Raw genomic sequence first — 11,998 nt, forward strand, 5'->3', positions numbered from 1 at the left:
GAGAAGCTGATCCTTTCTAAGAAGAGGTGTGTTCTAAAAGTGACAGCAAGGCCCCTGGCGCAGTAAAAGTCTTATCTACAACTCCCCTTAGCCCAGGCACGCAGGGACTAAAGCTGGAGCCCATTTCCCACAAGCCAGAACTAGCTCAACAGAACAGAGAAAAGAAAGGAATGTGGGACGTGTCTTTTCTGCATTTGAGGCATTCCGTTCTCGGGCGAGTTACAACCTAAATGAGAGCAGATAAAATACAGAAGAACCCAGAGTAAAAGGAACAGAGCCTCAAAAAGACCTGATCTGCCTTGGAAGAGGCTGGATTTAATAAACATGGAACCCAACTTCTTGGTTGTGATCACCCAAAGGCAAGCATGTTAAACAGAGACTTAAAAATCAACATTCATTATGGCTAAATCAGAGAAGGCAGGAAAACATCATCCTTTCTGACTCCACTTAGTTTCAACAAAAAGAAAGGCAGAGAAGAAAGAATTTACAGTGTAATATCTGCAGCTCCGGGATCACAAAAACACGCTTGTCACATACAGCCACACGGGGCCCTCAACATTTTAAATCCTACTTTGGCAATTTGAGTTTTCTGCTTGCAATTACCTTCAGAGTGAAGAAATGGTAGAAACAAAGGATGAACAATTATGTTGTTTCTTTTGTATGTAAATCAGACTGAAAAAAAATACAAGGTATGTCATTTCCCCCAAAATCACTACAACTTCAGAATTACGCTTGCCACAAACGGACCCCGAAAGCTCAAAAGTTACTCACAGAATTTGAGTCAAAGATGCCTCTGATTGATGACGTCTTCAAACTGAACACGAGGATGGTACTCTGGTTGAATTAGTAAGGACCATAGTCAGGGGATCTTTTTTTTAAGTTTTAAATTTACAACATTTTTCTCAAGCAAGAGGAAGGGAATGTACCACGCCCTCAGCAAGCCAAGAAGGAATTTAGTTGTGTGTGTGTTTTTAATTCTGTAGTGTTCTTCCACATAGAACAGCTTAACATCATATCTAATTCTATTGTTCCATAAGAAAGTAAGTATACAAAGGAAAAAGGAGAGGACGTTAAGTCATTGGTATCTTATTTTTAAGTAAAAGCAAAGTCAATAGAGCTATAGGAACCACACGTTGGGAATTTGCTGCACGTTATCTCTACGGCCTTGGACAGAAATCAGATGATCCTGATGCTGAAAACTCAGAGCACATATACATTTGGAGCACTGACTGACATTAGAATGTGAGTCTAAGCCATAGCTCTGCTTCTAATTGTGTAAACTGAGTCCCTTCCCTTTCCTGGGCCTCTGATTCCTCCTCAAAGAAGGTAGGACAGGATGGTCTCCGAGGCCCTTCCAACCTTACAATTTAATAGCAACAAGCTCCACACTTTCATTCAGGCCAAACCACACCAAAGTGGATGGACACAGTGGACCCAAAAAGCCACACTCATGGCAAGCAAAAAGATCACACAGCTTTAGAGTAGATTCAATGATCCTATCAGCCTATCAGGTCAGGCTGGTTCCAAGGGGGCTGCTGAGATAGGAAAATACCCACCTACAGCACAGAGGCCCTGGAACCCTGGGCGTTCTCCCCTTTCTCTTCTTTGTCCTCATGTTACCTATCATAATCCTACACCTCTCTGCTGCTGGTGAGTTTCTGTGGCAAATTGTCCCAACTGCTGTAGATTTAGAAAATGGCATAACCAAGCTCTAGTAAAAGTGTGTCTAAAGCAAAAGTTAATAGATAGACCTTGAGTAAAAGCTTGAGGGGTTCTCTTGAGAGTAAAATACACCCGCCTTAGGAGAAAGATTTAGACTTGTGTTCTTATTTCCTAGTTCTCTGCAACAATACCAATATCTATTCTCCAGGGAAGGCTCGTGAGGCGACATCTGCTTAGAACACGGAAGTCAGCGCTGGAAAGCAGGATGGCCTCTCTGTGCACTCTCACACCCACACGGAGCGGTGCTTTGGGTTATTCCTAGTCCCTCTGCCTCAACAGACCCATGAATCTGGAGGTGTTTGACAAAGCAGTGGTGACTCAGAAAAAAAAAAGGATAGAAAATAAACAATGCCATGGTTAAGTTTCCCCAGATCTAAGAACAGAGAGGGACAGAGAAGGAAAAGTAGGAGAGATGGATATGGGGTGAAGCAGACGGTTTCAGGGACAGGTCCTCTGGGAATCACATCTCTGGTGGGCCTGGTTCAACGAGACGCCCGAACAGGTGCCATGTCCTCAAGATAGCAGATTCCTCACGAGAGTCATCCGTGACATGGCAGGGCTCTGTCCCACATCGCAGCTGAGGGCGAGAGCCAAGGAGCTTCTGTGACCTATTTGAGATCACTGAGACCACACGTCATCGGCCGTCGTCAAGTTTCTCTCCACTACATGATGCTGCCTTGAGACCAGGCGTGCTCTCTTCGGGAGGGACTCAGCCAGGACTAGGCAGCAGTTGACTGGCCCCCAACCAGCTCTCATGAGCTTAGCCTTATTAATCTGGGGCTTGAAGAAAAAACTGAGCCAATCATTTACAGACTTTCTTGCTAAAGAAAAATCATAATGCCTTGCCAAAACAAATGTAATAACTTGGCCTCTTCTTTCAATTACCTCTGCTTTCTTGGAAATGTGTTTTGTGGATAAAGCCTCCGAGTTAACCCAGAGAATTAACCAGAAGTTTAAGAAGGCCCTATAATTCCCGTGGGCCAGCGAAGAAAGAACACCCCTTTACCAGAGAATATTAAGAGGACAGAACTGGAAGGAAAAAGATGGAGGAGAAGACTGTCCTTGGAGGCCCAGGATCTAAACAGGCAGAGCTCAGGCTGGGGGAGGTGGACGGCATCGGAAGTAGGGTTTAAAAGTCCAGGTAGAAGCTGCGTCCCAAAGAAATGGTCACACGTTTACAAAAGCCTTAGTTTTTCTTTCCTGAGTCCATATTCTCCTGCCATCTCCCTTCTGCACACCCACGTGCCCCTCCCCTGTCCTCGCAGCTATATTCAGGACCAGTGTGTAGGCTACGTCCAGGCGGCATCCAGGACGTCGGTTATTTTGACATGTTTTCAATTACAACTCTCAGTCGCTCTTCGCTGTATGTAATAATTTCTTTTTGCGGGGAGCTGGGGTATAATTTTCTCAGGTTCAGCCCTCCCCAGCACGGCCTGCAAGCACCAGTCAACCTTCACATCGGCTGGCGTAAGCAGTTAATATGTATTTGGAATTGGGATCATTTGCTCAGGAAGTAACTGGGTCACGGATTAGTGCCCATGCAGTGACAGAGGTATGTGGTTTGGGAAAGGGGGAGAAGCAGAAAAAGGGGAGACCAGCTTTCATCTTCTGCTGAATCTGTGTAGCATCACAGTAGTTCCATCATACTCGACCTTTGTCCCCTGTAGAAATTGAAGGGACGACAGGAGGAGAGCGTCTTAGACTACAGTCACGGATCATGGGCCTGAGTGCCAGACCTCTCATTTACGATCTCTGTGACCTCGGAAAAATTCCTTCAGTCTCAGATTCATCTGAAAACTGGAGACAGTGCCTGCTTCTCTAGGTTGTTATGATCATTAAATGGATCAAAACATGTAAAATGCTTTCCACAGTCAACCAGTAAATCCTCAAAAAGCAACGAATCCTAAGAGGCCAAATCTCTCCCTACTGGTCAGGTGACAATCTGAGTATTGCTTTTGCTCCCCTGAAAGATTAATTAGAGGTGTGGAGGGGTGGGTGGGAGAGGCAGTAGTACAAGGCTAAAGAATCTTAGTTATTTTTTTATCCTAAAACATATGAGTTGCTCTTTTCTGTTATTTAGCAATCTTTTTAGATTAGCCCTATTATGAAAAGGGAAATTGCAAAACATTTCATCATCAAGTTTGAGAACTTCAATACCTCCGGCTCCTCCCCTCCATTCCCATCTCCATCCCCATCTGGGCACCTTCTCTGGAAACTGTCCATATCTGGCATCCTTGTCTCTCAGGCCACCACTACAGCACCTCAGAGAAGACACAAGATCCAAAGGAAATAGACATGATCATTTCATGTCTTGATGCTCCTGTCTCCCACCATCTCTTAGAGTCTCGATCAAAACTGAGGGCAGCAAATCTTTCAATAGAGAAAGTCTATCAGCATTTTTCCCAAAGAACAAAATGTACCTATTCACAGTGTCAGCATGGAAGCGTCCAGTTTGAAATGCCCTCATTATTATGCATGGGTGTGTATATAAACAAAATTATCCTTTGGGGAACAGAATTTTCAACATTCAACAAGATGCTCCTCTTTCAATTGCTCTCCATCACTGCCAATTCACACCCTCTAAATCCTCTCCAACTTCAGTTGATTTCTCCCTTCTCTTCCTTTGAAAAAGTCCAGACTTATATAACTATATAAAGATGTTAAAATCATGAACTAGAGAAAACAAAATCAAATAATCTTCCTTAAAGTAGCAGAACTCAAACACATTATGGTTAATGAACTCGGCTGCTCAGCCAATTGAATGATTCATAGAATTACAAGGACTCGTTAGAACTTGTAAGACATTGGTTGCACTGGCATATGCAGACTTCTCAAAAGGCGTCCTCTCTCAGCCTGGGCGAGGCACTGCTTTGCTATGTAGAACTGAACTCCATTTCCTTTATCATACTGGTTGATAGTTCTTCCTTTTGATATCTTACCCAATGATTAAAAATGAGAAATCAGTTGCATTTGTGGTGTTACTTGTCATGTCTTTCTGCATTCACATCATTTTTATTCAGTCCTAAAAGTCACAGCTTTGGGATGTGGGGCAGGATTACCTAATGGCTGAGAATTCTGGCTCTAATCTCAGATTGACTGGAGTCCAATCCCAGCTTTGACCCTGACTAGCAAGGTCTCTTGAGCAATTTTACTAGCCCTTTCTGCACGTCAGTTTACTTATGTGTAAAATGGGTACAACAGTACCAACTTGCCAAGGCTTTGCGCGGAATAAATTAGATAAGGTCTGGCACATAGCACACATTTAACACATGTTAACTATTATATCATTAATATATTTATTTCAACATGAAATATTAATATAATTATTTGACGGTATAATTAACAGGGCTTCTCATTTCACATGTTCTCAAATTCCCAGCAAAGGAGTGAGAGCGATCTTGATGCTAGAGACCTCATCATAGCAACTCCTTTGCGGTGACCTAGGATTAAGAGGGGCTTTTTTCCACCTCTGGCTTCCCAAGCCCTCTTTCCTGGCCCCGTCTCAGCGCTGTAGCCTATCCTGGGCACACCACTGGCTCTGATCAATATGTCACACATTAGGCAGGTGACACACGTCAGCTCTAAGCTAAGGACCTTCATCCAATCTCAAATTCTAAATCTCTATAGAAACACCTTTATGAAGGAGATAAGGTAAGAATCTTTCCTCAGTCTATACAGATTTTTAAAACTTTGAAAGGCCAAACTATTGCAAAATGTCAACTAGCTAGGAAAGGCTTTTAGTCTAGACGCGCGTTCCAGGCAGGGGACTTGCAAACCTTACAGAGCCACACATCACACTATTATCTCACGGAAATATTTCTCACTTTGAACAGGGAAAAGGGAATGTTCCAGTAGAAGGCTAGACAGTCTGTACTGAACAATTAGGCGAAAACAAGGTAAGAGATTGTTGGCACAAGCACGATTCTGTTGCAATAACCAAGAAGATAGTTTAGTTTTTTACAAGTCAAATAACGTAACTTCAATTATAAAAATTTCCCATCCTTCACAAGAAATTTTTGAGGTTTCACAGTATTCCTACAGACCACGTCAGATACTCTGGTAGTTAACAAAGAGGGAAAAATGCCATGGTTTAGTTAGGTAGGAAATTTTACAAAATCAAAAGCAGAATCAAATACAAAAAAAAAGTGGCTAACATCAACCAAAAGCCAATTAATTAGTTCTTTTCAAGATTCTCCCCAGATACCCAAACAGTACAGGATTACAAGTATTGCATTATTAATATATGCTAAAATATAATAAATGCCACACAAGCTTAAAACCTACTGTACTGGGAAGCAAACCATTACGTACTCCGCATGCCTGTAATTTTATTTAATTTCTTAAAATTCTGCAACTTCCAAATAAATGATAATAGCAGAAACAAAAATTCACATGAATGGACCACAATCAGGACCCTTACTAGTTCCCATTTAAACAATAATAGCACAATAGTATGAGCTACACTATTGAAAGACAGTAAATACGTCCGTGTGAAAATTGAGAAAACTGATTACATATGTGTGTATGTATACGTGTTATATTTATACATGTAATATTCTCAGCATTAAAAAACAAACAAAAAAAGGCTGCTCACTTAGTGAGCTTTTGAAAGAGCAATCCTGTCTAAAGAAAGAGTAATTGGCAAATTGTCGAAACTTCTTTGGAGTTCACATGTGGAATATTCTCATTCATGGGTATGCTTAAAACAATGCAATGATTTTCCATCCATCCAATCCTGATCTTCATACTTGTAACAGTTTTAGAACAGGTGGGAAGTGACCTGCTTTTCAACCATTCTATCTCCCAGGCATGCCTAATTTGAAGCTGAGCAAATTGCACATAATGGGCCAGGGACTCAAGTTCACGATTTTTCATCGGCTGCGCTCTTGTTTCAGGGCACATGGTCCCCACGGCCTCCCCCTTCCACCACCTGCAGCTGCCTCTCCATGAACTGAATTCACCAAACGTGAAATCAAAGGAAAATTACTTTTTAAATTTTCTGCAGGCTTATTTTTAAGGAGGATAAAGATTAAGCTGTATCTTTAAAAATATTTTCTTTTCCTTCAGGGGTTCTTAAACTTTTAAATGAATTCTAAATACTACAGAAGCTAATGCAAAATCTCATTAAAGATTTAGCAGTATACAGACACTGGCATGAGGAAAACAAACAAACAAAACAAGCACACACAAAAAACCTTGGTTCTAAGAAGGCCATTGGGGTAGGGGTGTTTTTAAGCCGGCTAAACCCAAACCCAATCCCTCCCATTTGCCTTGTTATCTGTTTAAATTTTCCCTGTCAGTTCTAGAAAGCTGTAACCAAACATCGGTCTAAACATCATATAAAACTCTTTCAAATACTGAAAATTCGTACAATTCTATAACTGTAAGAGACTTTAAACTCATTAATCTACCAATGAGGACACTGAAGCCTGGGGTTAAGTGGTCACTTTGGGGTGCATGGTAGGCCTATCGTTTGGGGGGGGCTGTATTTTGGTTTTGTGTATATGTGTGTGCCGTACCCACATCCTTAAAATCAGGAGCTTTGCCATCTAGTCCCGCCCCTTCCTAGGACGCCATGTTTCCTTTCATCGGGGACAACAGTGATCAAAAAGGAACACATTTTATGGCCAAATCAAAGCAAAGATCCTACTTTCTCACTTGGCCTCTGCAGATGTATTAGAAAGACACTTCACACCCAGGACCCTGACGTCTTAAGCAGCAGCAGAGCGGAGCAGTGAAGAGGCCTCTTCTTGCTGGGGAGAGCAGAAGAGGAGTTTCTGAACTTGACTTCGACTTTCCAGCCTATGAACTGCTCCTTCCACCCCGACTCCACTCACCCACTTTGTGGAAGTTGTATTCTCTGCTCAGTTTCACCTGCTTTCCAGTTTAGGGAAGTTTGGTGGGAAAATATATCACTTACCGTTTGTTGACATTTATTTCCTATGTTTGGGTCGTGGTGGCATACCCACATTCCTAGGGTTCTCTAACCACAAAAAAAAAATTACTCTCTAAATGGACGAGATAAAGGGGAAGTCGTTGTTCAAAGTGTTTAACCTGGACTGGTCCTGATCTTTCTGGTCTTCTGGCTAGAAGTGGGGACCCAGCCTTAGTATCGTTTGAACGTTGTTCAAAGTGTTTAACCTGGACTGGACCTGATCTTTCTGGTCTTCTGGCTAGAAGTGGGGACCCAGCCTTAGTATCGGCAGAAGGAGAACTGAGCAGTAAACTTCCACAACAACTGGCCCCAAAAAGTGTGATACGTGGATATTGTCTTTTTCTAGGAAAGTGGGAACTAAAGCAGTTTATTGAGTGAGGGGAATCTAGTTAGAGTTAGGACCTATCACTAACTTTTTGAGATTGTTATTGAGTGTGGTCACTAACCAATTTCTCTGGGAAAAGCAACCATGGGCACCACTCGCTGCAGACAAACGCCTCTTTGAACATACAACTGTTTGGATCCTACAGCAACTGTAACGTCCAGCAGCCACTCACCAGTGCCCTGGGACCTTCTCCACAGTCCTAAGAATCCAGAAACCATACTAGTTCCAGAAGCGCCCTAAGAAACCTGCAACAATGGATAATGGGCTCTTCAAGGCCAGCAGGTCAGCTTTAGAAAAGAAAAAGAAACATACACCAACAAACACCAGGGAACTACGTGTAATGGTTCGCTGCTTGTGTGAAAACCTCAAAGAGGATGAAGGTCAGACAGGGATAATAGGCCAATTTAATTCTGAAAGCACAAGGTGCAAGAAATTTTAATTATGGTCTGCCACTGAAATCACACAAGATCCAATGGCATCTAACTGCAACTGCTCATCAACGGAGCCGAGAGGTGTAATTGTAACCGCTGCATAATCACTGTGAGGGCGCAGGGAAGGCAGCCTTCAGCTCCCAGCAGACAATGTATTAAGAGCCTCGAAAAATCCAATACAGGGAAACATGGAGATTGCACGTAGCCAAACAGGAGCTCATAGCAGGAAAGCCCAACCGGAGTGTGTGCGCGCGCGTGTGCGTTGGCGGGGTTGAGGGTTCCAGGAATAAAAAGATTAAGGTGTTTGGCCCAAATTGAGGACATGAGCTTGGAAAACTCTGAAGCCCTTTCTGCTTTGTAGATACATACATAGAGAAAGGCATGCTCTCCTCCAGAAATTTCTCTCCTCCGGGAAGCTTTACCCACTCTCCTTTGTTTAAACAATTAGCTTGGATGTTACAGAGATTTACAGAATCAGACTGCCTTTAATTTGTTCCCATCAAACCCAAGTCTGGCGACAAAACGCCACACAGAGGACTCGAGTGCCCAAGCTTGTGCAGCTCTCACCACCACCACCACGCCGCCGCCGCCCGCGCCGCGCGGGCTCTCGCAAAGGGACCGGCGGAAAAGCCCCTCGGTGGACTCTCCACTCCGCAAAGTTTTACCAATCCGCGAAATAAGGAAGCAAAACCTCCCATCCGCGCGCGTTGCAAAGTTGGCGCCGAAGTTTGTGCCGGGAGGTCCTAAATCTCGAGGGGGAGGGGGACACGAGTGTGCAGAGACCGGAGGTTGGATGGAGATGGAGAGACAGCGAGAGGAAGAGTTTTTCCGAGTGGAACGTCCATGAGACCATCTTCTTCACCCGGAAGCCAGTTTGGCTCCAAGAGGTCCGGGTGTTGCACGCCAGGGGAGGTCTCCCAGGGTGGGCGCCGTCGCCTGGGGACCGGGGAGCTGTCACCTGCGGGGGGCGGCGCGGGGGCGGGGGCCGCTCTCCCAGGCGCGGCGGGAGGACCAGGGGCCCCAGACTTTCCGGCTATCGGGGCTCTAAGAAGTGGCAGAGGGGAGATTCTCAAGAGGGCAGAAGGCCAAAAGCAACACCTTTCGGATACGCTTTTCCCCTCCGACCTCTCCAACTTCCCGCAGCGCCAGCCGAGGACTTTCTCCCACCGCCCCGCACGCCATCCCGCCTCCTGGCCCACCGCTCGGACCTGTCGACCGAGACGGCGGGGAGGGCGAGGGCGGGGTCGGGGAGGTGCGGCGAGGAAGCAGAGGGCGCGGAGGTCGGGACCCAAAATGCCAACTCTCACCCCCCAGCTGAGACGACCAAACGCATTTACACAGGCGGGGACCGCAGCCCGGTAACAGGGCTCCGGGTTTGCGCCGGGCGCTGTTCCCCCGACTCTTCTGTTGTTCCTAATGAAGTCGATTATGTTGCCCTCCGGGAGCTGATTGGGAGGGAACGGAGAGGAAAAGGGGGGAACGCGGGAAAAAGCGGGGGGAGACGGGGAGCAGCAATCAACTTTGTAACCCAGCGCTTCCTCGCGCGATCCGTCGCCATGCTGAAGATTCCCACCCCCGCCACCCCCCTCCTTCCTTTCAAGTGGATACTGAAACTAGGCCAAAAGTTTTTCCCCTCCTTTTCTCTTAGCCACTAGACTGGATTGTGCCCCACGGAGCCCCATGGAGCTCTGCTTTCTTAAGCACAATAGCCGGACTAATTAGATCATAGAAGCAAGGCAGTGATACTGTAACAAGTAGCCCGAGAGGCAAAGAGGGAAGGGGCCCGAAAGAGAGAAAGGGGAAAAGTTTGCAGCTCTCGCACTTACCAATCAAGCCTCCCACCAGAAAGGCGATGATTTGGAACACGAGCAGAATCCCACCAACAATACACAGCTTCTTGGTGCTCATGTTTTCTATAATTGCCCCAGCCATTTTTGCGCCCCCCTTTTTCTTTCCTCCTTAAAATAAATGTTTTAGGGTGTGCTTTTTGCTCCCTCTCCTCTCACGCTCCCTCCTCCCTCGCCTCCTTTCTGGGCGCTGCAAAACTTCGGGGGTGCGGGAGCGCGGCGAGGATGGGACCGACCGGGACGCCGGGCGCCCGCACGGATTCCCCCGGCGCAGCCGGCTCGGGCTCCCCCAATGCCTGGAGCTGTGATTGTGGCCGCTCCGCCGCCTGTGGACGCTTAAAGGAGCAGGGAAGCGGATCACATGACGCCGCCTCCCTCCCTTTCTTCCTCCCTCCCTCTCGCGCTTCCTCCCTCCCTCCCCACCTCCCTCTCTTCCTCTCCCCCTGGCCCGCCCGTACGGGGCTCGGAGCTGCGGCGGGGCTGGCGTCCCGCTCCCGGGGCTGGCGGGCAGCCTGTCCCGCCAGGGGCTGGTGTCGTTTTGGGGTTGATGTTGTTGTTATGTGGGTCCCCCCTACTCCGCCTCTCACACGTTTCCTTTTCTGGTGCGAGATTTAAATCACCCGTGGTCAGCTTTGCAGACCTTTAACTTACGCGTTGACTTTAGGAAACGGTCCCCACCCCCGAATGCTAGAGCTCTCTTTAGGAAAGAGGAGGAGAATTTTTAAAGGGACCCAACAGATGCTTAAGCCAAAGCACAGAGATGCAGAATAAAGTCTCAGCTCGGGCTTCCTCCTACCTGATCCCGGCCTCGGTTACTGGGCACGTACCCCGCTGAATCCCCCACTGCGCCCCTGGAGGAACCGGGCCCTCCTGGAGGAACCCTGCGCTCCAGCCAAATCAGCCCGCTGTGCATTGCCATGTTATCCCCCGCTCCAAGGTTTCCAGAGCCTTGACCTGGCTCGCGCCTTAAAAGAAAATATATTCATTCTACTCCATCGGAGTTTTAAACTTTATTTAAACGTCAACTCGTCTGAAAAAGCTTTCCAATTTTCCAAACCACCTCCACGTTATATCACCGGGAACTGAGCCCCTACAATCCCTGTGTTTACATGCTTACCTCCAAATGTAGGGACTTGTGTGTACAGGTTTGTCTCCACCCTTGAGCCGGAAACTCCACGGGGATAGGGACCGAGTTTTGTTCATCTTTGTATGCCCCGTGGTGCCTAACAAAATTCTAGCTATAGCAGGTCCTGCATAGACGTCTGTGGAATGAGTAAGTAAGTGAATGTGAAAGCAAGCTCACGGTTTGCATTTCAAAAGCCTGCAAGAGACCTTAGTTGATTTCGATGGTACACATGTAAGTTGTAATGTTTGTTGGCTCTTTGTGAGGATATATTTATACTGGTACTTAACTTCCAGGGGGAAAGCCGGTGTGGGACTCTTTAGACATGTCCTGCTCTAGGAAACCTTGAATTCCTGGGCCTGCTTTCTCCTTGTTTCATAAACTGATCACTTGGCCAGTACAACTACGTTGCTGAAAGACTCCCACTTTGGCACATGTGCAATTTTCACCACCCACCACACCTCACACCCCTGGTTTCTTTCTCTCCCCTGGACGTACACTTTCTTCACACCAAGGGAATAGCACAAGACCTCGCTCCTCCTCTACTCTGTTCCT

The 11,998-nt window shown here is 46.3% G+C and overlaps 1 protein-coding gene across 1 annotated transcript in view; it reads right to left on the bottom strand.

The window, feature by feature from the left end:
* The window catches only part of WLS (Wnt ligand secretion mediator), a 92,906-nt gene extending 82,277 nt beyond the window's left edge, over positions 1-10,629 (bottom strand). Inside the window, exon 1 of the mRNA XM_046645344.1 lies at positions 10,300-10,629. Coding sequence (XP_046501300.1) covers positions 10,300-10,405 — 106 coding nt within the window. The 5' untranslated portion in view covers positions 10,406-10,629. The remainder of the gene's footprint in view (positions 1-10,299) is intronic.
* Positions 10,630-11,998: the final 1,369 nt, after the last annotated feature.

Source organism: Equus quagga, chromosome 18, assembly GCF_021613505.1.
Source record: "Equus quagga isolate Etosha38 chromosome 18, UCLA_HA_Equagga_1.0, whole genome shotgun sequence".
In the NCBI taxonomy this organism is placed as follows: Eukaryota; Metazoa; Chordata; class Mammalia; order Perissodactyla; family Equidae; genus Equus; species Equus quagga.